At 36.1% G+C, this 22,904-nt stretch overlaps 1 protein-coding gene across 2 annotated transcripts; it reads right to left on the bottom strand.

The window, feature by feature from the left end:
* Positions 1-3,321: 3,321 nt before the first annotated feature.
* On the bottom strand, positions 3,322-13,309 carry LOC116168593. 2 transcript variants are annotated; one of them, XM_031484515.1, is made up of 3 exons: positions 12,956-13,309; positions 12,755-12,906; positions 3,322-4,786 (listed from the first exon to the last, which is right to left on the bottom strand). In XM_031484515.1, exons 2-3 carry the CDS (start codon positions 12,855-12,857, stop codon positions 3,402-3,404), a joined length of 1,488 nt encoding a protein of 495 aa, XP_031340375.1. In that variant the 5' UTR covers positions 12,858-12,906; positions 12,956-13,309; the 3' UTR covers positions 3,322-3,401. The 2 variants fall into 2 exon arrangements, with proteins under 2 accessions (XP_031340375.1, XP_031340374.1); XM_031484514.1 differs by having other exon boundaries at positions 12,683-12,906; positions 12,956-13,305.
* Between the last annotated feature and the right edge of the window lie 9,595 nt (positions 13,310-22,904).

Below are 22,904 nucleotides of genomic sequence, written 5' to 3'. Positions count from 1 at the left end.
ACTTTCAGAGCCACCTTCCTCTTCGATGGTTCTTACCCGGCTCTCACTGCGAGGTTCCACCATACGTACTCGCGCACTTCCATGACTAGCTTTCTTGGCGGCTTCGAATTCTAACGCATGGGCCAAAGCTTTCTCAATTTTGTCGTGCCTAGCCAGTCTCAAAGCCTGCTGGGCATCTCCATCACGAACGCCATCGATAAATGTTTGTACAGCCAGTTGATCAAGAAAGCTCTCCGGTGCCGTAGGGTATGCCAATCGAATCAGTCTAGCGATGTCCGCTTCAAGTTCCTGCAAACTTTCTCCAGATTTCTGTATTCGGTTCTTGACTTGGGCATAGTAAACTTGCTGAAGGTGTTTATCGCCATATCGCATTTCGAGTCGCGCTACTATTTGTTGGAAGTTCTGTTGATCCTCGGGGATAGTCCGCAACACATCCAGAGCATCTCCTCTCAGAGCAAGAATCAGGGCTGTAGTTTTGTCTTGAAGAGTCCATTTATTTGCCGCAGCCGCTGCTTCAAACTGTCGAACGTACGTGGTCCAAGGAATCTTACCATCAAAAGTAGGTGGCTTTACTCGGGCTTGCTGAACGTCGCCTTCTACTCTTCTATTTGTTTCTGGGTCGACCTTCTTGTAATGAGTAGACTGTGGCACCTCAAGAAGACGGTCCATCAGTAATTCATCTGGGGCACTACTAGTACGCTCTTCCGTAGTCAGTCGCAAGAATTGCTCGCGCAGCTCTTCATACTTGTGCTCAATCTCAACGAATGTTGCTTTAAATGTTTTGGAAACTTCCGTAATTCTATCTTCAACTTTTTCTTCGATAATCTTTCTAGAATTTTCTTCCAACTTCTCGAACTTCTCTTGAATATTTCTAGAATTTTCTTCATTAATCCTTCTAGAATTTTCTTCCAACTTCTCGAACCTCTCTTGAATATTTCTAGAATTTTCTTCCAACTTCTCTTGGTTGCTTTTCATTTCTTGTTGCAACACCTGTTGGCCATTTTGGATTTGCTGGAGCAAATTGAGCATCGTTTCTTCCATTTTAGCGGCAGCAGATCTTGTTACAGGCATACACAAGCACAAGCACTTAATTTAATCTTACTTTTAATTAATTTAATTAACCCCACACCTGACACCAATGTAACGTTATTTATATAAATTCGGGTTCGATTTATATCAATATTTATTAATCAAAACTACAACACTATAAAAACCGTACAATTTATATCGATTATTATATCACACACACTTCGCAATTTATATTTCCGTGCTCGATGTTTCGTCCGTACTCGTTCGATAGTAGACTAACTCGATGTTCGGTCCGCAACCATTTATACACGCAAGCAATGTAAGTCCAGTACATTCTCGAATGTTCCTACAACTTCCACTATCGCGCGCGTAGAAAATTCCAGAGAATTCTGGAGCATTTCCGTTACAGTATTACCATTGAATTTAGTTATAAATTCAATGGTATTACATGCATAATTATTGATATATAAAATTATTCTGTAAGGATGTGTGTGACTGAACTCCTCCTAAACGGCTGGACGGCTTTTGATGAAATTTCTTTATGTCTTTCTGTATGGCCCCGTATGTGCATTCTGGCACTTTAGCTCTAATGTCTTGCTTGTCCATGTACAAGTACACCTTCTTGAACACATAGCTCCTGGTGTTGAAAATTCATGTGTTCATGGAGTGGTTCATTTGGATCCTGAAGAAGTGATTCTACTAATCGCTTGCGTTCCCTAGCTTGTCCTAACTTTTCCTTCCCTATACTCTGTTTTTTAAATTGGGAAACGGACAACAGCTAAGGACGAGAATCGCGATTAAATTTGACAGTTAAATCATGTCAATAGCAATTTTACCTTAATTTTAATTGGCGCGAGCCAATAGAAACTAACATTTTTTGCGGGAACTTTTAAATCAGTCTTCCTAGTTAAAAAACAGAGTATAGATGTATACATATATCTAACTTCCAATGCAGTGCCAATGGTAAAAAGTGCAAACTGCAAATACGCGGAGGATTGAACTTGTCTTTCCTGTATACCATTTGTTGATCCATTCTAGTCTTAATGAAGCACAAGTTTCGGGGGCACACACACGGCACAGTCCCAGTTTAATTTATACTTATAGGTAACCAATAATTCAATACCTTGAAAGAAGATTAACACATTAATAAGAAATGCAACATATGAGGGGGACCGACAAGAAATCCAAATTCCAACTTTTTAGGGACAAATTATCCAAATAATTTGAATTGTTTTCTTTAAGATATCCAATTTTTATCGACAAATTATCCAAATCCAAATAAAGCGACAAAATATCCAACCAATTTGGAAACTCCGATTTGGATATCTTGTCGGTGGGGCGCCAAGATATCCAAATATCGAATTTTTTTTAGACAAGAAATCCAAATTTTTTGGACCAAATATCCAAAAAGTTCGGAAATTTTTTGACAAGATATCCAATTTTCAAATAGATAAAGGTACGCCGCTTTTTCGTGTATTTGATCATTACCTATATGTTTTTAACAGCAGTTGTTTTCAGCGTGAGAGCTTTATGTGTTTGTCAAAGTGCTGAGCTTTAAAAGTACTTATTAATTATAATTTTAATCAGGCATGACCCTTGTGTGGTACGAAAAATTCTGTATCAGCATTTCAGTTTCAGTGTTAAAACACGGCATAGCAATTCTTTTCAATGTCTGTTCGAGATTATGAATTTTCAACTTCATTTTTCGGTATTATGTTTATCATCACCCAATGTATGAAAACATACTAAATGCTATGGCGTGCTTTAACACTGAGACTTAAATGTTTCGTACTGCACAAGGTTCATACGTGATTTTAGGGCTTGAATAAAATTTGGATTTCTTGTCTAAAAAAGTTTGGGTATCTTGTGACATGAAACAAATAAAATTTAAATAAAAGCAAAACTAACATCATGTTTAAGATTTGGTTTTGCACATGCTATAGCCATACCCCGGAGCTCGTTTTCTATATTTGTTTAGTTTATTTTCAAAGATATCGACAAATAATTTTAACAAAAGCTTGGTAAATTTTTCTCAACTTTCTGACCTAATAGTTTATGTTAGTTATGGCCCATAAAATATTGTTTTTCAATGAAGTCGGATATTGCATCCATAACATGAACGGATTTTGTTTGAGGTTAAAAGTAGACCTAGGGGAAAACCTATGTCTACTTCTTAATAAATATCATTGTATACTTTTTCCAACAGGTAAAAATAACTTGATTTATTAATTTTTAGGTTAATTAATATTAATTTGATTTATAATTTGTCAAATGGAGAAAAAACTACAATTCTGTTGTATAACTAAAATTTATTTACATATCTTATGTACATTTTATAAAATACAAAACTACGACAAAGAAACCAAACTATATTATTTATCCTTATCTGCAACGTACTGTAAAACTGGATCACTTAAAGATAAATTATGAACAATATCTAGCAATGCGGTCACGTCATTATACGATAATATTTTATTTGGTGCTCCAATTAATTTAACAACAGATTTACCAAACGTTATAACGTATCCTGTAAAGAATCGGGAGAACTTAACACATCTTTCGTTGACCTCTTTGTTTGTGAATGTAACTTCCGTAATCGTCTGTGAACGTGAAACCACAATTCGAATTTTCCAATTCGCAGCTGGCAGCTTTACCGACTTTAAGGTCCGCACTAATTTATTAAAGTCAACATTGCTTCCTTTCGTTTTAGTTCTATTCGGCACACCCTCACTTTCAACAAGATAGTATCTCGAAACCGTCTCTTTTTTCTTCTGAGAATCTACCGCAACAGTTTTCTTCGCGTTCTTCTTTTCTGGTAATCCCAATTTGAATGACACCCGCGCGACTTGCTTGAGTTCTTCTAAGAAGGCGTTCTTTTTGACACTCTTTTTGTCAGAGTATGTTTTCACAGACGGTTGATTCGGCTGCTTCTTGTGAATGCCAGTTTTGGATTGTACAGATTCCGAAGTCTCCTTTCTAGAAGGAGGAGTTTTGGAAGGCGACGACATGAAATTAGTTGCAATTATTATCGGAACCGAATTTGTATTAACCAGTTGCGGGATTATAACAGGGGTCACTGTGTGAGGTGCAAGAATTATTGGAGTGTTAGCCGCTAATTGAGTTGGAGGCATGAGTGATGTGTCGAAATTATTTGATTTCGATGTAACAATCTTCTTAGGTTGGACCGGTTTAACGTTTTTAGTAACTGTCTTTGTGTTTCTTTCTTTGGGTATCAGTGGGGGTGTTTGTGGGGATTCTTGTGCTGAAACGTGATCGGTCAAACCCTCATCTGTATCGGTTGCCGATTCAAAATCATAAATCACTTTCGGCGGGTCAATGACTGGCAGAAATGATCGTACAACATCGTCATCTGTAGGTTCTGTAAAGTTAAGATTCATCAGCTCTAACGGATCTTGCTCGGGAATAAGTGGAGCCGCCTTAAAGACTTTCGTTTTCGATTTAACTGTCGGCGAATCCGGTGCTTCCTGCGTTAGTTTATCTTGATTACCAGAATTTATTCGCGAAGGAGATGATGTAATGAAATCGTGAAACTTCGGATTCGGTCTTCTTACTCTCGAACCGGAAAGCAAAATTTGTCGTTTGTCTCCGTTGAAATGATGTCTACTTCTAAACCGTTGCATTGAATTCATTCCCATTTTAAATTTTCTTGAACCTTCTATCATACGGATTCTTTTTCCATTCGTCTCCATTTGATAATTCCATTTTCGTTTTGGTGGTCTCTGATTGGCCAAAAGACCTGAAAATTATAACTAATTTAATATTCTTATGACAGTTGTAAATAGAAAAGCAATTATGTTTGTCTCATTTAGGTGTGATTATATTGCACATGTAGGGCTTTTTATAAAGTAAATTTTTGTCGAGGCGGCAGAAGTAGGTAGCTTTCGGTTCACGAATCTAGATAACTTAGTCTTTTATTTTTTTCTTTTTAATTAGTATTGCGTGTTCATTAATTGCTTTTGTTTGATTTGCGGTCGATTTATTAGGCATTTGAAATTACAAATTTGAATTGGCAGGGCTTTTGTCTAAAATTACGCAATAATTGTAAATGTGTTAGTAGACAAGCAAGGGTTGTACTTAAGGGTAACTTTGTTTACGCGCAATACATAGCGTAATGTGAGCATCTCGTAACTACAGGATTGATTTTACCACTTGTTAGTCATTAGAGGTTAATGATTATTATGCAGGGTGCAGGACAATTTAGAGAATCTTGAAGATTCAGATTGTGTACGTAGTTACATAGATACGTCTATGTGTGGTTAGATAGGGTGGAATTTTTCCACTGGTTATGTACCACTTGTATATTTTAACTCTCAGGAAGATTCAATTACGATTTTTGTTATCGGCTTGTGATATGGGTGGGTTTTTTTTTTGTTTTATATAGGGGCATAAAATATTTGTTAAAAGTCAAGCTAAAATAAAAAGAGAAAACCCTCAGGCCTTCTTAGTATGGTTGCCACTAATGCAATTTCAGAACTGAGAGAGCATGTGAATGAGAATCATGCTGTCTGATTGAGTAGGACCTCCCGAACAGTGCCAAGACCTGAAAATATCGAACGTGTGCGCATTGTCTTGAACACAAGTCCGCGACGATCTTAGAAAATATGTGACCAGCTTAAAATTAAACAAACGATCAGTACAACGAATCCTTCATGAAGACCTACACTTCTATACCTACAAGAATGACTCAACTATTGTTGACCACCAATCACGCCACTAGATTAACCTTTTGTGAACGCGTACTGGATGTACAGTGATGGCGAGTTTTCGTTAGACAAAGTTTTGTTTAGAGACGAGGCTCATTTTTGCCCTACATGGGGATATGAATACACAAAACATGCAGTACTTGAGTGACGAGAACCCGCGCATTATTCACTCAACGAATCTGACGGTGGTTTCGTTTCGCGTTGTTGGTCTTTTCTTCATTAATGGAACTGTTAATGGCGATCGCTGTGGAAAAAGCATACAATGTTGTCTAGCTGGTTTCAGCAAGACGGAGCGACATGCCACACCGCCACTGAACCATGGAAACATTTTCAAGAGCGGATCATCTCGCGCATCTGTGATTTAGCCTGACCGCCGCGCTCTACCGACTTATCTTACACCTTTATATGAGTTTATCTCAAGTCAAAGGTGTATGTGAATAAACCACGGACCTTGGAGAAACTTGAGGCCAATATTGAAGTGGAAAATTTCCCATGATATAATGAAAAATGTTTAAAAAACCAATCCAGAATTTTGTGAAAAACAAGGGTGGTCGTTTATGCGATGTAATTTTTAAACAACGTGATTTGGTTTTAACTTTTTAAAATAAATAAAATGTGATTGAATTCTGCATCTTTTCGTTTAAAAATTATTACTCCACGACCATTGGATGAAATTGAAATACGATAGGTTCCCGTGTCGCACCCTTAGACTTAGACGATACAGTACATGGACTGCTAATTGCAACTCATGTACGGTCAAGGACGTCGCCTGAGTATGTGAGTTTCAGGGTCAAACGAGTCTGTGCGAAGTTGTCCGATGAGACACGATTTGAGACTGCCAACCTTTAAATTAACAAACGTTAATTTATTAATCGCCTTGGATATGCCAAAAAAGCCAATCTATTCTTATTTGTGGGTGTATAGAAGATGATGGCGCGTATTTAAAGCTTCCCATACGATGCGTTAGCTTAGAAGTTGCTCTTTACGCGATCCGATTGGTATTGAAAGCATGGTGCTAATAGCAGTTCATGTACTGTATAGTCTAAGGTCGCACCCCGTATATATTTAAAATGAACGGTTTTTGTAAAAAGACAACCAAAATGAAAATCTGCGCAGCTATGGTTTTCAAAAAACTAAAAAAAAATTTGGAAGTGCGGAATATCACATAGGAAAGGTTGGCTCTGTGCAATACAACTACATATCGAGGGGTTTTTGACAACATATCTCAAGCAACAAATTTATCGAAAATCGGATTTCTAGTGCAAACAGTTGCTTACAATGATTGGACTTTATTGAAACGAATGTTTCCCTTTATTTTATTGTAATTAAAATTTCAGTTTTGAAGATAAGTATACACTGATGTGTCCAAGATAAGGACCTTGGAAACCATAGGAAATACGAAAATGGCCAAATTAGGGAAAAGTTGCGGAATTAACCATTCATTACCTACCAGAAACCAAAAAATTCCAATTACTTCCGAAGATATAAATAAACAACACTTTCTCATTGCCACCTTTTGAGCTCTATGAGACACTGTAGAGATTTTCAATACAACGTTTCGTTATGGAGAAATCATTACCTATATTTTTTGCCCGTAAAAAATGTACATACTGTATTGAGCAGCATTTTTATTACGAATACAACGATATATGTCACCCACAAAAAAAGTTAGGAACTGTTAGTTTCAACAGGATGGTGCACTCGCACACAACCCCTTAATCGTGCGAAAATACCTTTCTCCATCTTCAGAGCAGTTGCTATAGGGCCTAGAAGGTTGAAAGGTAAAGGTTCACCTCGTGACATTATAAGCTTTCCTTTGATACCTATATTATATGACCCATGCAGCAAATGAATAACACACCCTAGGATAAAGACAAATCGAGGGGCTGACCACTGCGCAAAATTGTGTACACCACATTTGCCATTTTCCACATTTGCTCAACATTTGCTACATTTGCCAGACATTTGCTACATTCACTATAAATTTTCCAGAAATTTTCTAGATTTGCTCATCATTGAGGTACTACATACATTTACGAGTAAATATATGTACAAGATTTGCGCGGGTCATTTGGTAATTGAAATATGATATCACTTAAGTGATAAACAACAATTGAATATTTTCTAGAAGACTCATAGAGGTTAAAATGTGGTCAAAAAAGTGGAAATATGATGCTGATGCATATTTTTATATACCTATGTGGTCTATGGTATATTTCGAGGTATATTTATTAAAGTATGAAAGACAACATTTTTTTAAATGCCTGTAAAAAGCCTTTTAACTACCCCATTCAGAATCTAGACACCTCCTGGGCTACACATGTTGCTTGTAGTAACTGCAAAAGACCAAAAGAAGGTAACGATTTTTTGCAAAAAAAAATACATACAGGGTGGCACTTTGAAAACTTACCACCCCCCATATCTTAGTAAATAAACGAGATATTTAAAAAATCAAAATCCGTTTCGGTAATTCGGGGGCGAATCACAATGACATAGTTGGCGACGCACCCTTTCCAACCCCCTGCGCCCCAGCCACCCCAACTTTTAAATCTTAAATAGTGACCCCCCATGTGTGATACGTCGTTGGAAAGCTCTGAAAAAATGCTTTCCAACCATAATAGCATTACATTTAGGTTAGTAATTATCGTGTAAATCAAAAAATAAACTAGTATGATACATTTGAAATCTGTAGTAATTAAAACACAACCGGCGAACATAGACGAACTACGACAGACAATAATTCAAGAATGTCAAAATATTGCAAAACCAACATTTAAAAAGGTTCGTTTGAGAATAGATTATAACTGGCGGTCAAAAATGAGTTGCTGTCGAGTCGGCTTTGGAAGTTCAAGTTAAATAACATTTTCCAAGTAAACAAAATTTGAAAGGGCGACTCGACAGCAACTCATTTTTGATCGCATAGTAATACGGTCTTACCAATAACGGAAACCATTTTGAACATTTTTTGAAATGAAAGCCAACTTTAGAAAATGTATCTTATTAGTTTATTTTTTGATTTGCACGATAATTACTAATCTAATTGAATGCTATTTGGTATGGTTGGAAAGCATTTTTTCAGAGCTTTCCAACGACGTATCATACATGGGGGGTCACTATTTAAGATTTAAAAGTTGGGGTAGCTGGGGCGCAGGGGGTGTGCGTCGCCAAGTATGTCATTGTGATTCCCCCTCCGAATTACCGAAACGGATTTTGATTTTTTAAAATATCTGGTTTGTCTACTAAGATATGGGGGGGTGGTAAGTTTTCAAATTGTCACCCTGTATGATTATTTTTATTATTATTTATTATATGAGGACGTACTCAGAAAAATGAGTAGAACGTTGTTATCAAGATATTATGAACTTTGAACAACATTATCATGATAAATACAACGAAAGTGTGATGGGGGACTATATTTTGTTTTTGGGTTTAGTGAGAGAAAGTACTTATGAACACGGAAAAAAGAGTAATAGGATTCACTACTAAATTTTTTTTACTTACTATTTTAAATTTGATATGATAGTAAAAGTTGATAAAGGTTTCATAAAATTACATTTGTTTCGATTTATCGATAAATAAAAATTTCAATTCTGGATTTTCTAAAATACTGGTCAACGGCTCTCCTGGATACAAAAGCAAACTTTTTCAGGCCTTATATATTTATTTTTGTCTAACTATCAACAAATGTATCAAAATTTCATATTCTCTTATCAAAGTCAAAAATCGTGTTATCCTGTGTAATCAATGGGTAGGTACATCAACACATTGTATGAGTTACAACTTCAGAATCATCTTATTAATGATCATATAAACAGAAAACCGATGTACCTCCCATATGACTCCATAGTAAAACCAGCCTACGACTGGAGGGTAGGCAATAAGCATACGAGGGCAGATTTGGTACACGCGCTTCCTATACAGGGTCATTCTTAACGACTGTCAGTTAGAAAGATATGGAGAACCTTTGAAAATGATACTAAACTGATAAGGGTTTTGGCACATGATGAATTGAACTAAAATATTTTTAAGATGGCGCCATTTCCGCAAATACCGGAAGTAGCCATCAACTTTGTTATTTCCCTATTTTTTCTACATTTTCGGATTCGAGTTGACCCTTTACTCCAAGGGCTTCGTCGATAAATTGATTAATTAAGAAATGTTGTGATTAGTTACCTTAAGATTACCGCTTTTTACACTTTTGAAGAGTTTCTACTTACTGATGTAATGGTGTTCTAATATTCTGTGATATTTTGTCTATTTTACTGTATTTTAACTTAACCTCATATTATTTTATTTATACGTGTAAATTGCTCTATTAGTAGATCCACTAGTAACTAGTTTATAGTATGTTTGACGACACTAATATAGTTTATACTATGATAGCTAAAATATTTAAAGAATAAAGATATTCAAGTTTTTATGTCAAAAAAGGAATTTGCAGGGGTAATTTTAAAAATCTATTAATTTTTTTTAATCAATTTGCTACAAGAAGTGACTAAAACATGGAATATCTCGGAAACCGTTTGAAACAGCCTCTGACATTTTGTATCAAATTAAAGGTCCTGGAAAAAGGAAAACAACAGTGAAGAAAAAAAATGTGAGAGGGAGGGGGGCATTAATCTTAAGGTAACTGATCACAGCATTTCTTAATTAATCGACGAAGCCCTTGGAGTAAAGGACCAACTCGTTGTACTCCAAATTTGACGTAGAATCCGAAAATGTAGAAAAAATAGGGGGTCCCTATTTAAAATAACAAAATTGATTGCTACTTCCGGTATTTGCGGAAGTGGCGCTATCTTGAAAATATTTTAGTTCAATTCATCATGTGCCAAAACCCTTAAAGGATTTATCAGTTTAGTGTCATTTTCAAGGGTTCTCCATATCTTTCTAACTAACGCTCGTCAAGAATGACCCTGTATAAAACAGTCGGAGTGCCGCCACCGTTATGAATCCACCTTGCTCATGGTGTATAATAGAACACCATGACCTTGCTTGGCCACATTATTTATGACTGCACTACATGAACGAATGTTAAAACACTTTCTTTGCATAATTTTCAGGAAATGAAAGCGCCTGGTATACATTTATCTTTATATTTACAAATCATTGATACTCGCATTGATATGTCATATTTAATTAAACATTTACTACATTTCTTAAACATTTGCCACATTCCCTGAACATTCGCTACATTTCTTCAATATTTGATAAATTTCCTCATCATTTACTACATTTGGCCAACATTTGCTCATCATTTCCTCGGGACTGTACATCACATTTGCCCAGTGGTCAACCCACGAACTTATAAATTAAGATGGACTGCTAATGCTGAATTAACAAATGACACCTACATGGGGGCCGCCATGATGTGCACTCACTTAGCGCGAAATTCAAATCAACTAATAAACAAGCATTAATCTCACGTTGTCTAAATAAATTACTGTGACACATGTCATTTTCCAAGGCTGCAATAGTCTCAAAACTTGAGCACTAGGAAAATTCCCCTAGAAAATAACTAAAATGTGCACATCATGGCGGCGCCCATGCTAGGGCCATTTCTACCGCTATGCAACTGTTTGATCAGCAGTTCATCTTAATTTATAAGTTCGTGGGTCAGCCCCTCGAGACAAATGTACAGACTGAAAATGGCATATTTTTCAATTTTTTTTTAAATGAGCTGAAAAAGAATATACACTGCTGCTGAAGTCGAACCTAGGAACGCAAGAATTTCAAAAGCGATTTTTTAAATTCCTTGGTAGGCACCTTGGTGGGCACTTTTAACAATGTAGAATGTGCATAAATAAATAAGTCGTGAAAGTGTTTTTGAATTTAATTAAATCCCTTGGCACATGCTTTTGACAAAACTGTCAGGGAATATATCTTTGTTTTATGGCTTCCTACTTTTAGCTTTCTTTAAAGGTGGCCTGGGATATTATGGAAGGTACAACGCTGCTGCCCAGAGCGCCGCGCCCCACTGCCCTTCCCTCCCTAAGCTACGCCACTGGAGCCATTGTATAGTACTCTTATGGAGCACCCTATCTCCATTTTACAGCACTCTAATGGAGTACCCTGTATATCTCATTTCAAGGTTATAAACCATTGTTAATAGATTTTTCTCCACCATTTAGAAACAATCGACCAATTACAGACTTCCTGGTATAATGGCATATCAATTATATGGCAACCCTCTGCACTAAGTATTGCCTGTATGAATCTGTTCTTATAATTTACTACTTAATTGGTTATAAGTTTAATCCAGAGTAACTTCACTAGGACTTCGAAAATATTGAAGATCGCGGAGAATTGCCATAAAAAAAGTGAACCTCTCTATATGATGTAAACGTAATCGTTCCAGTTATTTGCATTAAAGTACGCCAAGATATATGTCAACAATGGTTACACAACATCAAGGGGTGAATTTGTACACCAACAAAACCAAAAAAATTTGCCAAGAAAAATTAGCACATTACGTGAACAGTGAAGTAGTTTTTTTAGCATTTTAATTGGGTTTAAAACACTGTTATGATGTTTACACCTTTTCGTCGTCATTAATTGGAAATTTATCTTGACGATCTCGTTTTTCTGGTAAAATTTACCTGAAACTCTGATTGTAGCACCGTAACATAAAAGTAATAATTCTTTTTATCAGGGGGTAAAGTGATATCATTTATTATCATATAATTAGCATTCACACACCAACCGAACTCCGTTAAACAAGCAAACTTGCTATGCACTTTCAATTTTTCGTTTACTTACCTTACCTAGGAAACATTTATCACAATTTAGTGAACTAACAAATTCAAAAATACCATTATCGCAGACATAACCTTAACCTTGCATACCTTCATTCATACATCAATAGTAACACTACAGATTTTAAACGGTGAAACTTTGACCAAGTAAGGTATGCTAACTGTTACGATATTTACCGCTAAAATCGAGACGTTCAAGTTTTACTCTAGCGACCATGTTATTAATCGCCGCCTCCAAGCATGTAGTACCTTGTGCTGCGTATTTACGAAACAGTATAGTTTTAGGAGTGCTACCGGTCGATTGACGTCTAGAACGATCCACCTTTGCCGCGGCACCTTTGGAGGTATTCATCTTGCAATTTTGACTAAACAGTCGCGATTAAGAGAAAGTTCCCGAAGAGCTAAAAACAGAAACATTTGACCGCCAGAAACAGAGATCTTTAAACTCACCTCCATCACAACTGCATTTACTTTATTAGGTAATGTAAGCGACTACGAACGGCGGACGCTCTAAATTAAAAGTAACCTCTTTTTTTCTCTGAATACCAATAGTTTATCGTCCTTGAAAATTTGTATAAAATAAAAATGTTAGAAACCAAACATTGCCGTGACGAAAATTTGCCAGTATTTTAGACCATTTGTTTGTGGCGTTCTTCTTTAGGGAAATTCAATATTTACCAATCGACGCGCCTTAAACTAAAATTTGGGGGTTATGTCAAAAAAAGCGCGATTAATAAAAAGTAATCGATAACGATATGTGATATTTACACGAAAAATGCAATATAATTTGTATTACAGTTTTAATTAGAGAAGTTACATAGATTTCCGTAATTTACTCTCGATTCCCGTAGCTGCTTTTTCATTTGTGAACTTGGTACGATCTGTTCTATTCTATGGTGTCTGGTCATGATACAAAAGTTGGTTAGTTCTGCAATTATGTCTATGGTTCTGCAACGATATTCATTTGACTGAAGTTATTCCAATGATAGCGGAAGCAGCAATATACAGTGTGGTCTATTAAGCGCGCAACAAATGGGATTGTTATTATATTTTTATTCGTTACTCAGTTGTAAACGTTGATTAACAAGACAAAATGCAAACGAGTAAACGTCATGTTTAAACGCTACTGACTTGTAAAACTGACAGCTGACCTGTAAAAAAGTTACAAGTTAGTAATCTAGTAATTTCATAATTCACATTACCGCCATTAGTCGTAGAGCGTTTGGCAATTTAAAGTTAATTTTTAACCATCGGCAGTCTTTAAGCTATCATCTAAAGGTGCTATTGTGCGAGTCCTTAGTTTTATCTAATTTTAATTACTGCGACTCTGTGTATGGTCCTTAATTGCCTTGACAGGAGTGATACTGACAGAATACAAAAAATTCAAAATTCGTGCCTAGGTTTAATTTTTGGTGTAAAAAAATATGAACGCATATCTCACAAGATAAAAGAAGTCGGCTGGCTAAATATGGGAAACAGGAGATACCTGCACTCTGCCACTCTATTTCATAGTATTATTACCAATTGTATGCCTAGGTATCTGTACGAGAAGATTCAATTTAGCTCTAACATTAGATTACATCAACTAATTACTCCACCTCTCCATCGAATCAAGTTTTTCGAACGATCGTATGTTTATAACGTTGCAAAAATATACAATCTTCTGCCTACTGATGTTAAAATGCTTGGGATGGTTTCATTTAAAACTAAATTATTTAAAATTACACTGGATAGACAAAACATGAGTCTTTAATTCATTTTTTTTTTATATTAATGTCATCCTCTTTGATATAAATTGTACGATATTACATCTCCTGTTTGATTTCTTTTTGTACACATCCATCATTTATATCTGATTTCCTTATATTGATTTTTGGTTCATTTAGCGTAAGACATAATGTTTTTATTTTTTATTTAAATTTTATTTTTTGTTTATTCATCCACCTACTATAACTATAATTTTCCACTATCGTTATCTTTAAGTAATGTAATCTAAAGGAAAAAGTAAAAGAAAAAGAAAAAGGTAAAGTGGAAGAGCAGATGCGCGGTTTCTTTGTACCAAAGCATCTGAACTTCGCCTCATTAGATTAACGAGTAAACTTGTTAATTACATGGTTATAATAATACCTAAATGCCACTCTACTATACCATTCTAATAAAGACACATTATTATTATTATTATTTTTTTTTTTGATTTTCTCGGTCTTGCCGGTTCTAATCCTAGTCAAACGGACTATTGTCAAGTCTGGCTAGTTACTTCTGAGGAAAGTTCTGGTGATGCTGCAGGTTTTGAGTATGACTGCCTTCTGAATGTGATGATGAGTGTATGTATCTATTATTATTATTATGTATGTATTATTATTGTCGGTGTTTCTTGTGAGAACTCAGGTCTAGCCTGGTTAACTAATCGCACGGATTAAAATCAAGTAACGATTAGTGTCTGGTGTCTGTGTCTGGTGAAGTTATGTAGGGTTATTGGAAATCTAGGGATAGTATGTAATTCATACTTACCAACATAGCTATTAATAGCCACAATTATAGTCAACGCTATCAGGAAAGAAGAAAACAAAACAGTAATATCATTATAATAATTCCTGTACTTTTATTAAATAGAGTTTATTGTGTAAGTGTTTCTTTGGCTTTGCGTTTGGGTTGTATACGAGTGGGTTGTGATAATGTGGTGTGTTTCTGTGAAGAAGGAGTTTTGTGTTTTTTAACTGTGCTAGGACGTGTAACTTTATTGGGTGGACCTGTCTTTGTAGTGCATGTTGCGTTACTTGTATTTATGGTGTTTCTTTGTTCTAGAGGTTGTATTTGTGTTGTTGCTTGGATTATTTTTGGAGACATTACGGTATTTTGTGAGCCTCTAGTGCTGTTATTATTATTATTATTATTTCATTGGCCAGAATTAATGCGAAGAAATGAGTAACAAATAAAATATTGTACATTATACGCCAGGTTGCGACAACTCTCTAATACTATTAGTCTATTACACGAACGAAAGGGCGTCATTATCGTTATATCAGGGTGAAAAAGTTTCCAGTTTTCTCTTGTATTTTACGTGGTCTCTCTTATGTTCTGGGATAATTGTTTCAAATTTGATACATCAATTATTTTGTAGAATGTCTACAATAAAGTATGAAAATAGTTGGTCGCGGTGTTGCTTTTTCTTTGTCACTCTGTACAACGAAAACGACTCCTTTTAGACCATGCATATAATTACATTTTTTTCTTATTTTGATGAGTACTATCGCCCCCTGAAATATACGCATGACATTAATTAACAGCCTGTATAAAGGTTCCATATTTAAAACATTTTCGTACTTCCGAGACTAAAGTGACAAGTTCACTCCATTATGACAAGTACTGAAGTGTCACTTTTTGTCCCGCCGGGATTAAATTTGGACGAAAATCCCGGAAGGATGAAATTACTAACAAGGCAATTTCAGTAGGTTGTTCCACATTTTGTATGCGGCACTACTTCTTAAACGCATCGTACTGCTGCTCATATAGTTTTTTGGATTTCGGTGGTATCAATTCATTACCTAGTTTGGCTGCTTTTTATCAATATCAAATACACCTTTGTCACCCACCACCAAAATTATGACACTAGGAATGACAGTTAAGCAAATTATTTTTGTTACCATAGCATAGCGTTGGTACGACAAACCCTATGCTATGGTAACAAAAAATTTGCAAGCGCAACGTTCCTATGGTAACTTTAAGCAGCGATTTTTTGAAAGAACGCGTTCTCTAACTCCATACATATTAAGTGTTTCAGTTTCGGAAGTACGAGAAATATCGTATATACCTTGCGACTGAAGTAGTGGTCTTAATCCCTCAGGTAAATTATGGCCTTTCCCTGCGGTCGGGCCATAAACTTTACCTTCGGGATTAAAAGTACTACTTCAGTCCCGCGGTATATAATATACTATTTTTTCTTATTTTGATAAGTACTATCGCCCCCTGAAATATACGCATGACATTAATTAACAGCCTGTATAAAGGTTCCATATTTAAAACATTTCTTACTAGCAGCTCACAAACTTCGTACCGCCTATCAGCGTTGAGTGAACAACGCTATCAGTCAATGTCCCGCTAATTCCAATTCAGATTTGTAGCTTTAAAACGGTGTTCTCGCATTTTTTGAAAAGCAAAGTTGTACAAAAATGCTACAGAGTTTTCCGAAGGGATAACGCGTTTGCTACTTACCTACAAACATGCCTTCCGTGTACGGATTTTTACGTCATCGGTCCGTCAGTCATTAAACCTGAGTAATTTTTTCGCCCTTTCCTGTTTGCGACGTAAACGGGGGGTTACACCGCTTACGCCTAAAACCGGCCCTGCGAAGACTACATACCACTTAGACCATATAGTACATGGACTGCTATTAGCCCTATGCTTTCAATACAAAATGGGTGGCCACGGAGAGAGGGCACCGTAGTCGTGGGTATGTGAATCTCAGGTAAAATCTAGTCGTGTAAACACCACTCGGATCGCGTAAAGAGTAGCTTTTATAGTAACCACGTAGTACGGGAAGCTTTAAATACTCTTGATTATCTTCTATAAGTCCGCAAATAAGAATAGGTTTGCTTTTTTGGCATATCTAAGCGATTAATTAATTGACGTTTGTTAATTTATAGGTTGACAGTCTCAAATCGTGTCTAATCGGACAACTTCGGAGAGACTCGTTTACCCTGAAACTCGCATACCCAGGCGATGTCCTTGACCATATTTTAGTTACAATTAGTAGAGCTCATTTAGAGAGCCTTACAATTAGTAGTCTATGTACTATATGGTCTAAGACATACCATCATAGAGTAAAGGCGGAAACACATTACTGTGACGTCACGTGAGCTCACTTGCTATCACCTAAAGCATACCTTGCGTGCGATGTCACGCTAGGAGACACACTTGTGTGCGCTCACGGTGTCGACGCGCGGTAGCTGTCGTTGCAATTTAAGATTTGCATTTAGTCATTAGTAGCGATGAAGCGAAGTAGAGATTCTTATTCGTCAAGTTCTTCAGACGGGGAAGAGGATATAGAAAACGTGGCTGCTTTTACAGTGGCTAATGGAATACAGCGCAGTGTTTGGATTCACCACATAAATCATCGAATTTCGACAATTAGTCCACGAATTATTGAATGGACATCCAAGCCGCCTGCAAATGTATTTCAGAATGACCAAAGAAGAATTTTACTTTTTGCATGAATTGATTAATAATAATAATAATAATAATAATATATATTTGCCCAACAGATACATAAAAGATCCAATTAGAGGACAAATGGAAAAAGTTAAACTTATAATAATTCGAGAAAGTAGAACAGTAACAATGAAAGTAACAAACAAACAAACAAACAAAAAGAAATAACGCGCATGAAAAGTAATTCAAAGTAAGACTAACTCTATGGTAATACATAATAAGTTACATGAATAAACAATTCAAAAACTGATTCTTTGACAAATGTAAGATGTCATACCTATTCGAATACATATTACAGTTGTTACATACATTATAGAGCGGAAACTTCTTAAGTAAGTTTGACTTCGAAAAAGGTAGATAGAAGGTGTCATTACCCCGATAACCATAACGGGGGACGAAAAAATTGAGGTACTGAAGCAGCTCAGGGGAGTCGATTGTATCATGTACTAAGTTATAGAGAAACGACATTCCCATTTTAATTCTTCTTTGCTCTAGTGAAGTAATATCAGTGGCTAATATAGTAACTCGTTGTGATCACAATGCGCTGTAGGGTATGAGCCATGCGAAGTTTATAATAAATATATTTGCAGATTTTTCTTTGCACAGACTCTAGAGCCAGTTTGTGCACTTTGTAAAAGGGGCACCATATTAGAGAAGCATATTCAAGTTTACTTCTTATTAAGGCAAAGTATAATGCTCTAATGGTATTGACATCAGTGAAACTCTTGCAATTCCTAAATACAAATCCAACCAATCTCATTGCGTCACTAGTTATTTTACTAATATGAGAATTAAATGACAACTTGGAATCAAAATAAATCCCAAGGTCTTTAATCAGATCTATGCGTGATAGCGGCTCGTTATTTAATTTATAGTTAAAGAGATGGTAGGTACATTTACGAGTGTATGTAACAATGTTACATTTGGAAATATTCTAACTCGTTTCGACGGTCGACATTAGAATTTCGACGTCGCCATGACACCAAAATTCTACTTTTAGGGTGTTATAGGAAGTTTAGGTTTTTAAAGTTTGTACTGAATGTTTTAGTGGTTGGTATGGTATTTTGGTTTGGCTACATTTCATAACCTTGCTTTTAAATTTTGTTTATTCATAATTTTAATTAATTTTCGTCGAGTATTTATCTTGTGCTTCCCGTCTTTTATCGTTAGCTATAGTGTAGACTTCTTAAAATAAACGTTAGTTCTATGGCGTTTGGATTAATAAACTTTCTCATCGTTGATCAAATGGAGGTAGATGAAGAAAGGAATCGTGTAAGACTTTTTCGTAGAATGGTTCGGGATGCCCAAGACCCTTTTACAATTTCCGATTGGGAGTTTATAAAAAACTTTAGATTAAGTAAACGTGCGTGTATAGACTTAGTTAACACTTTACAACTACACATGGATGCTGGTACGCAAAGAAACAGATTGCCAATATTATTAAGGGTAGAATTGGTATAGGTGATAATTGGATATTAGTTAATTTGTATATATATATTTAGATCCTTGCCGCATTAAACTTTTTTGCTGTTGGAAGCTATCAGCGAAGTGTAGGAAATAATATGCTTTCCTGCATTAGTCAGACAATGGTAAGCAGGTCAATTAGGGAAGTAAGTAATGTCATAGTACGACACATCTTTAACCGTTAAACTCGGCACAGGAAATTTTTCCTTGTGATTCTTCCACCATTTCAAAATATCTTCTTGGCCGTTGCATCGAGGTAGAGATAGGTATGTACGTGGATAACTTGTCGGACGAGTACGACTCATCCTTCTTTGGCCTTTTGCTTTTGGTACATTTCAAATGTATTAAAATCGTCTTCTTCTTCAGATTCCGTATCTTTAGAACCATCTGGTGAAAAGCATACATTATCTTTCAGCTTTTCTTGATATGTTTTATAAAGCACGTAGAAGACATTTAACGATTCATTTTTCAAATCCTTGCCCCAACTGGTCCTATCGAATAGTTCAATCTTGTGCTGAGGATCCAATATGAGTACTATACAATATATCCAGTTGGTAAGGCGATAGTGTTTTAATATTTTATCTCTTGCATTTTGAAAAGCACGCAAAAGTTGGATATCTGTGGCAGTACTATCGATCTTTTCATCCAAACGTTTGATTACTGCTTCTATTTTGTCTAGAAGTATGTAAATACATACTATATTACTGAGGGTAAAGTAACATATTTATTTCCACCCAATATTTCTGTAACTTTCTTAAACATTTTTAAAAATTTCCACACACTTTCCAACACTGCCCATTGTTCTTCACTTAGTTTAAAATATTTTAAGTCAGGATCACTTTCACATAGACAGCTAAGACCTTTTCTTAGTTTTATAGCCACCACCAACATATCGTATGTGGAATTCCATCTGGTTGGAGTGTCCAAAATAGGTGACAGTTCTGAGGGAGCTCCTACTGTTTGGCAGGCACTTTTCAGTCTGTTGCTTAGCTGCTCGGATCTTTTTTTTTTGAAAACACTACGAATCTTCTGAATCTCGTTTAATTCTATCATATCATTTAACTCATCATCATTATCGTCACTTTCAATTTGTTCTTCCCCTTCATCAACATTAAAACTTAAGTGAGCGAAGCATATCCTGGACAGCATGGTTAAGAACGTGGGCCATGCATCGAAAGTGATGATTTATTCTGTCAAAGCTGGGTAAGTAGATTTTTTTGCTCGCTCATAAAAGTAGTACGAGTATTCGCTGCCGCGTTATCAACAGTTATTCCCTGAATTTTTGAATCAATTCCATATTCTTTTAGTGTATCGAAAAACAATTTTGCTATATCTTTCTCGGCATGTTTTCCACGAAACGGAACGAAATCGATGACTATGGACTGAAGTTCCCAATTTTGGTCGATATAATGTCCTGTGATGCCATAATACGATTTACCATTTATCGCCGTCCAACCATCTATGGTAAAAGAAATGTTCGACTTGTTTTGTTTTAAAATCGATTAATACCTTTCGCTTAAGATCAAAGATACGATCCGAAATCATTTTTTTAAGGACTTTGCGTCGTGGTGGTGTCCAGCCAGGCGAATTTGAGGAAAAAACAATCTTGTGGCGTCATCGTCAAAGAATGAAAATGGAAGGTATTTTTTCGCAACCCAATTTACAAGGGTGGCTTGATCTACACCGTCTTTTGTTAAAAAACTTTGAGATTGGAAAAAGTTGTGGATGGTACTCTTTCTAGGGACAGGAGTCGGTGCACTATTAGGGAATAGTCTTTGACATTTATGTCTATGTTGTTTTTGTAAATGTCGCTTTAAGCTAGTTGTACTAGAGGTTTTTACTTTAAATACCGCTTTTTTTAAATTTCTCTACATAACGTGCATATTGCTAATTTCATGTTATGTGAAATAACTTGAAAGTCAAAGTAAATTGAAAACTTACTACTTCGACTATGACTCGATTGTGCACTAGAAGCGTTAGACGGACACGGAACTTCTTCGGTTACGCTGACACTAATTTCACAATCGCTCATTGGTTCACTTAAAGTTTGTGTATGTACATAGTCCGCATCTCTCACACTATCAAAGTCTCTCGATCCATTTTTAATGATTTTTGCAAGAATCGAAAAATTGAGACGATACACAGAATAACCCTCTAATCTAATGCAGACAAATTCGAACTGAAAAGGAAAACCATGCGTCGAAAATGTGACAAACAGAATAAAGAAACACGTCTACAAGTTACCTACAGTTGCAATAAAGGGGCGACATGCAATACAACGGTTGTATTTGTTTACGGACGTAACTTGACCAGCCTCAAGGGTGTCCCAAGAAACAAAACCTTAATAAAAACCCGCTACAATTTCATCTGTAAGCATTAACGAATGTATATTTATATAAATAACATTTCATATACAATGAAGCATTGAGCAATGAATGAAGCTGCTAGAATACTATCAGCCGCCGAGTCTGCATCGCACCATTTAAAAAACATATGTGATGTTACCCAGGCCAGCCCCGAGAGACTGCGCAACTCAAGATTTAAATTTCAAAACTTTCCCTCCCAAACTAACTGAACCCCACGGCACGTGATCGTCTAGACAAAGCTACCTAACCTGAATAACCAAATAATTGGACCATTTACTACGTTGCGTTTTTAAGAGTTGCTACAAGATATGTGTTGCCTGTCGGAGTGAGGATCAAGTAAGGATTACAAATAAAACAAGTACATTCTTTAAAAACGGAGATTTAATCCAAATAATTTGCATTGCAAGATTAAATTTAGAAAATGGTAGTTCACCGAGTACAAATATAAAAATAGGCTGGGAAAAAAAGAACTGACCAAGAAAAACCCAGCCAACAAATTAATATTGAATTTTATAGCAAAATTAGATGTCTGTAATTGTCAAATGCAAGTTGTCAAGTACAGCAATACAATGTTGAATCCCAGGCTCCACTGGAATTCCTAAAGAATGTATATTACACACACATAACAAAAACAATCATTAAAACATTACAATGAATTCATAATAATAGGTTTGGATATTGGATGGCCAGTCCAGATCCCACACCTAGTAGTCTTTAGTTGCTCTGGTCATGACATGTCAACATTGTATGAAATCGCTAGGAGTTGGCCTCTCAGAAGAGCCGTTCACATAGGAAGGATATAGTTGTTTAACACAACCATAAGGTCACAACAAGAACACGCCACACGCTTTTAGCGAATCCCTGCGCAAGTGAGGCCGGGCTTAGCCGGCAGCCCCATGTACGACTAGCGGGACCCCAACTCTTTCATTCATACATCTCTAGGGCCAGTCCAACCCACTAGTCTTAAAATGCCGGGTTATAAATTACCGAACTCCAGGCTCTCTACCATGAGTACTGACAATAACCGATCAAAAGACAAATCATGACATAACATAAATAACCGAGTAACCAACGGCAAACTCGCACGCATACTAAATTATAAACAAAATATACACAATTTATGTAGGCGTTGACAGTCGACGTATTTGCACTGGCATAACAAAGACTGACACAAAACCAACATTCGGTCACTACATGTCAGGGATCGACTAATCGGATTGATTAACAATATCGTCAGGATGGCTCTTTTCAAAGACACAAAAAAAACAGTACCTACATAAAATATATATCTCTGCGTATGTCAGTTCTGAACTTTAGCCAGCCTCTGCTACGTCAAATCGAGATTATATATCTGTATCAAA

This window comes from Photinus pyralis, unplaced genomic scaffold (assembly GCF_008802855.1).
Source record: "Photinus pyralis isolate 1611_PpyrPB1 unplaced genomic scaffold, Ppyr1.3 Ppyr1.4_LG4, whole genome shotgun sequence".
Classification (NCBI taxonomy): Eukaryota; Metazoa; Arthropoda; class Insecta; order Coleoptera; family Lampyridae; genus Photinus; species Photinus pyralis.
This window is presented reverse-complemented; position numbering and strand designations above follow the sequence as displayed.

Bases quoted from the DNA above. Each gene is read 5' to 3' on its own strand.
- LOC116168593 (XM_031484514.1), bottom strand. From the start codon at position 12,857: ATGAATACCTCCAAAGGTGCCGCGGCAAAGGTGGATCGTTCTAGACGT. The intron at 4,787-12,682 runs GTAAATATCGTA...TATAATTTTCAG, and splicing joins TGAACGTCTCGATTTTAGCG to GTCTTTTGGCCAATCAGAGA.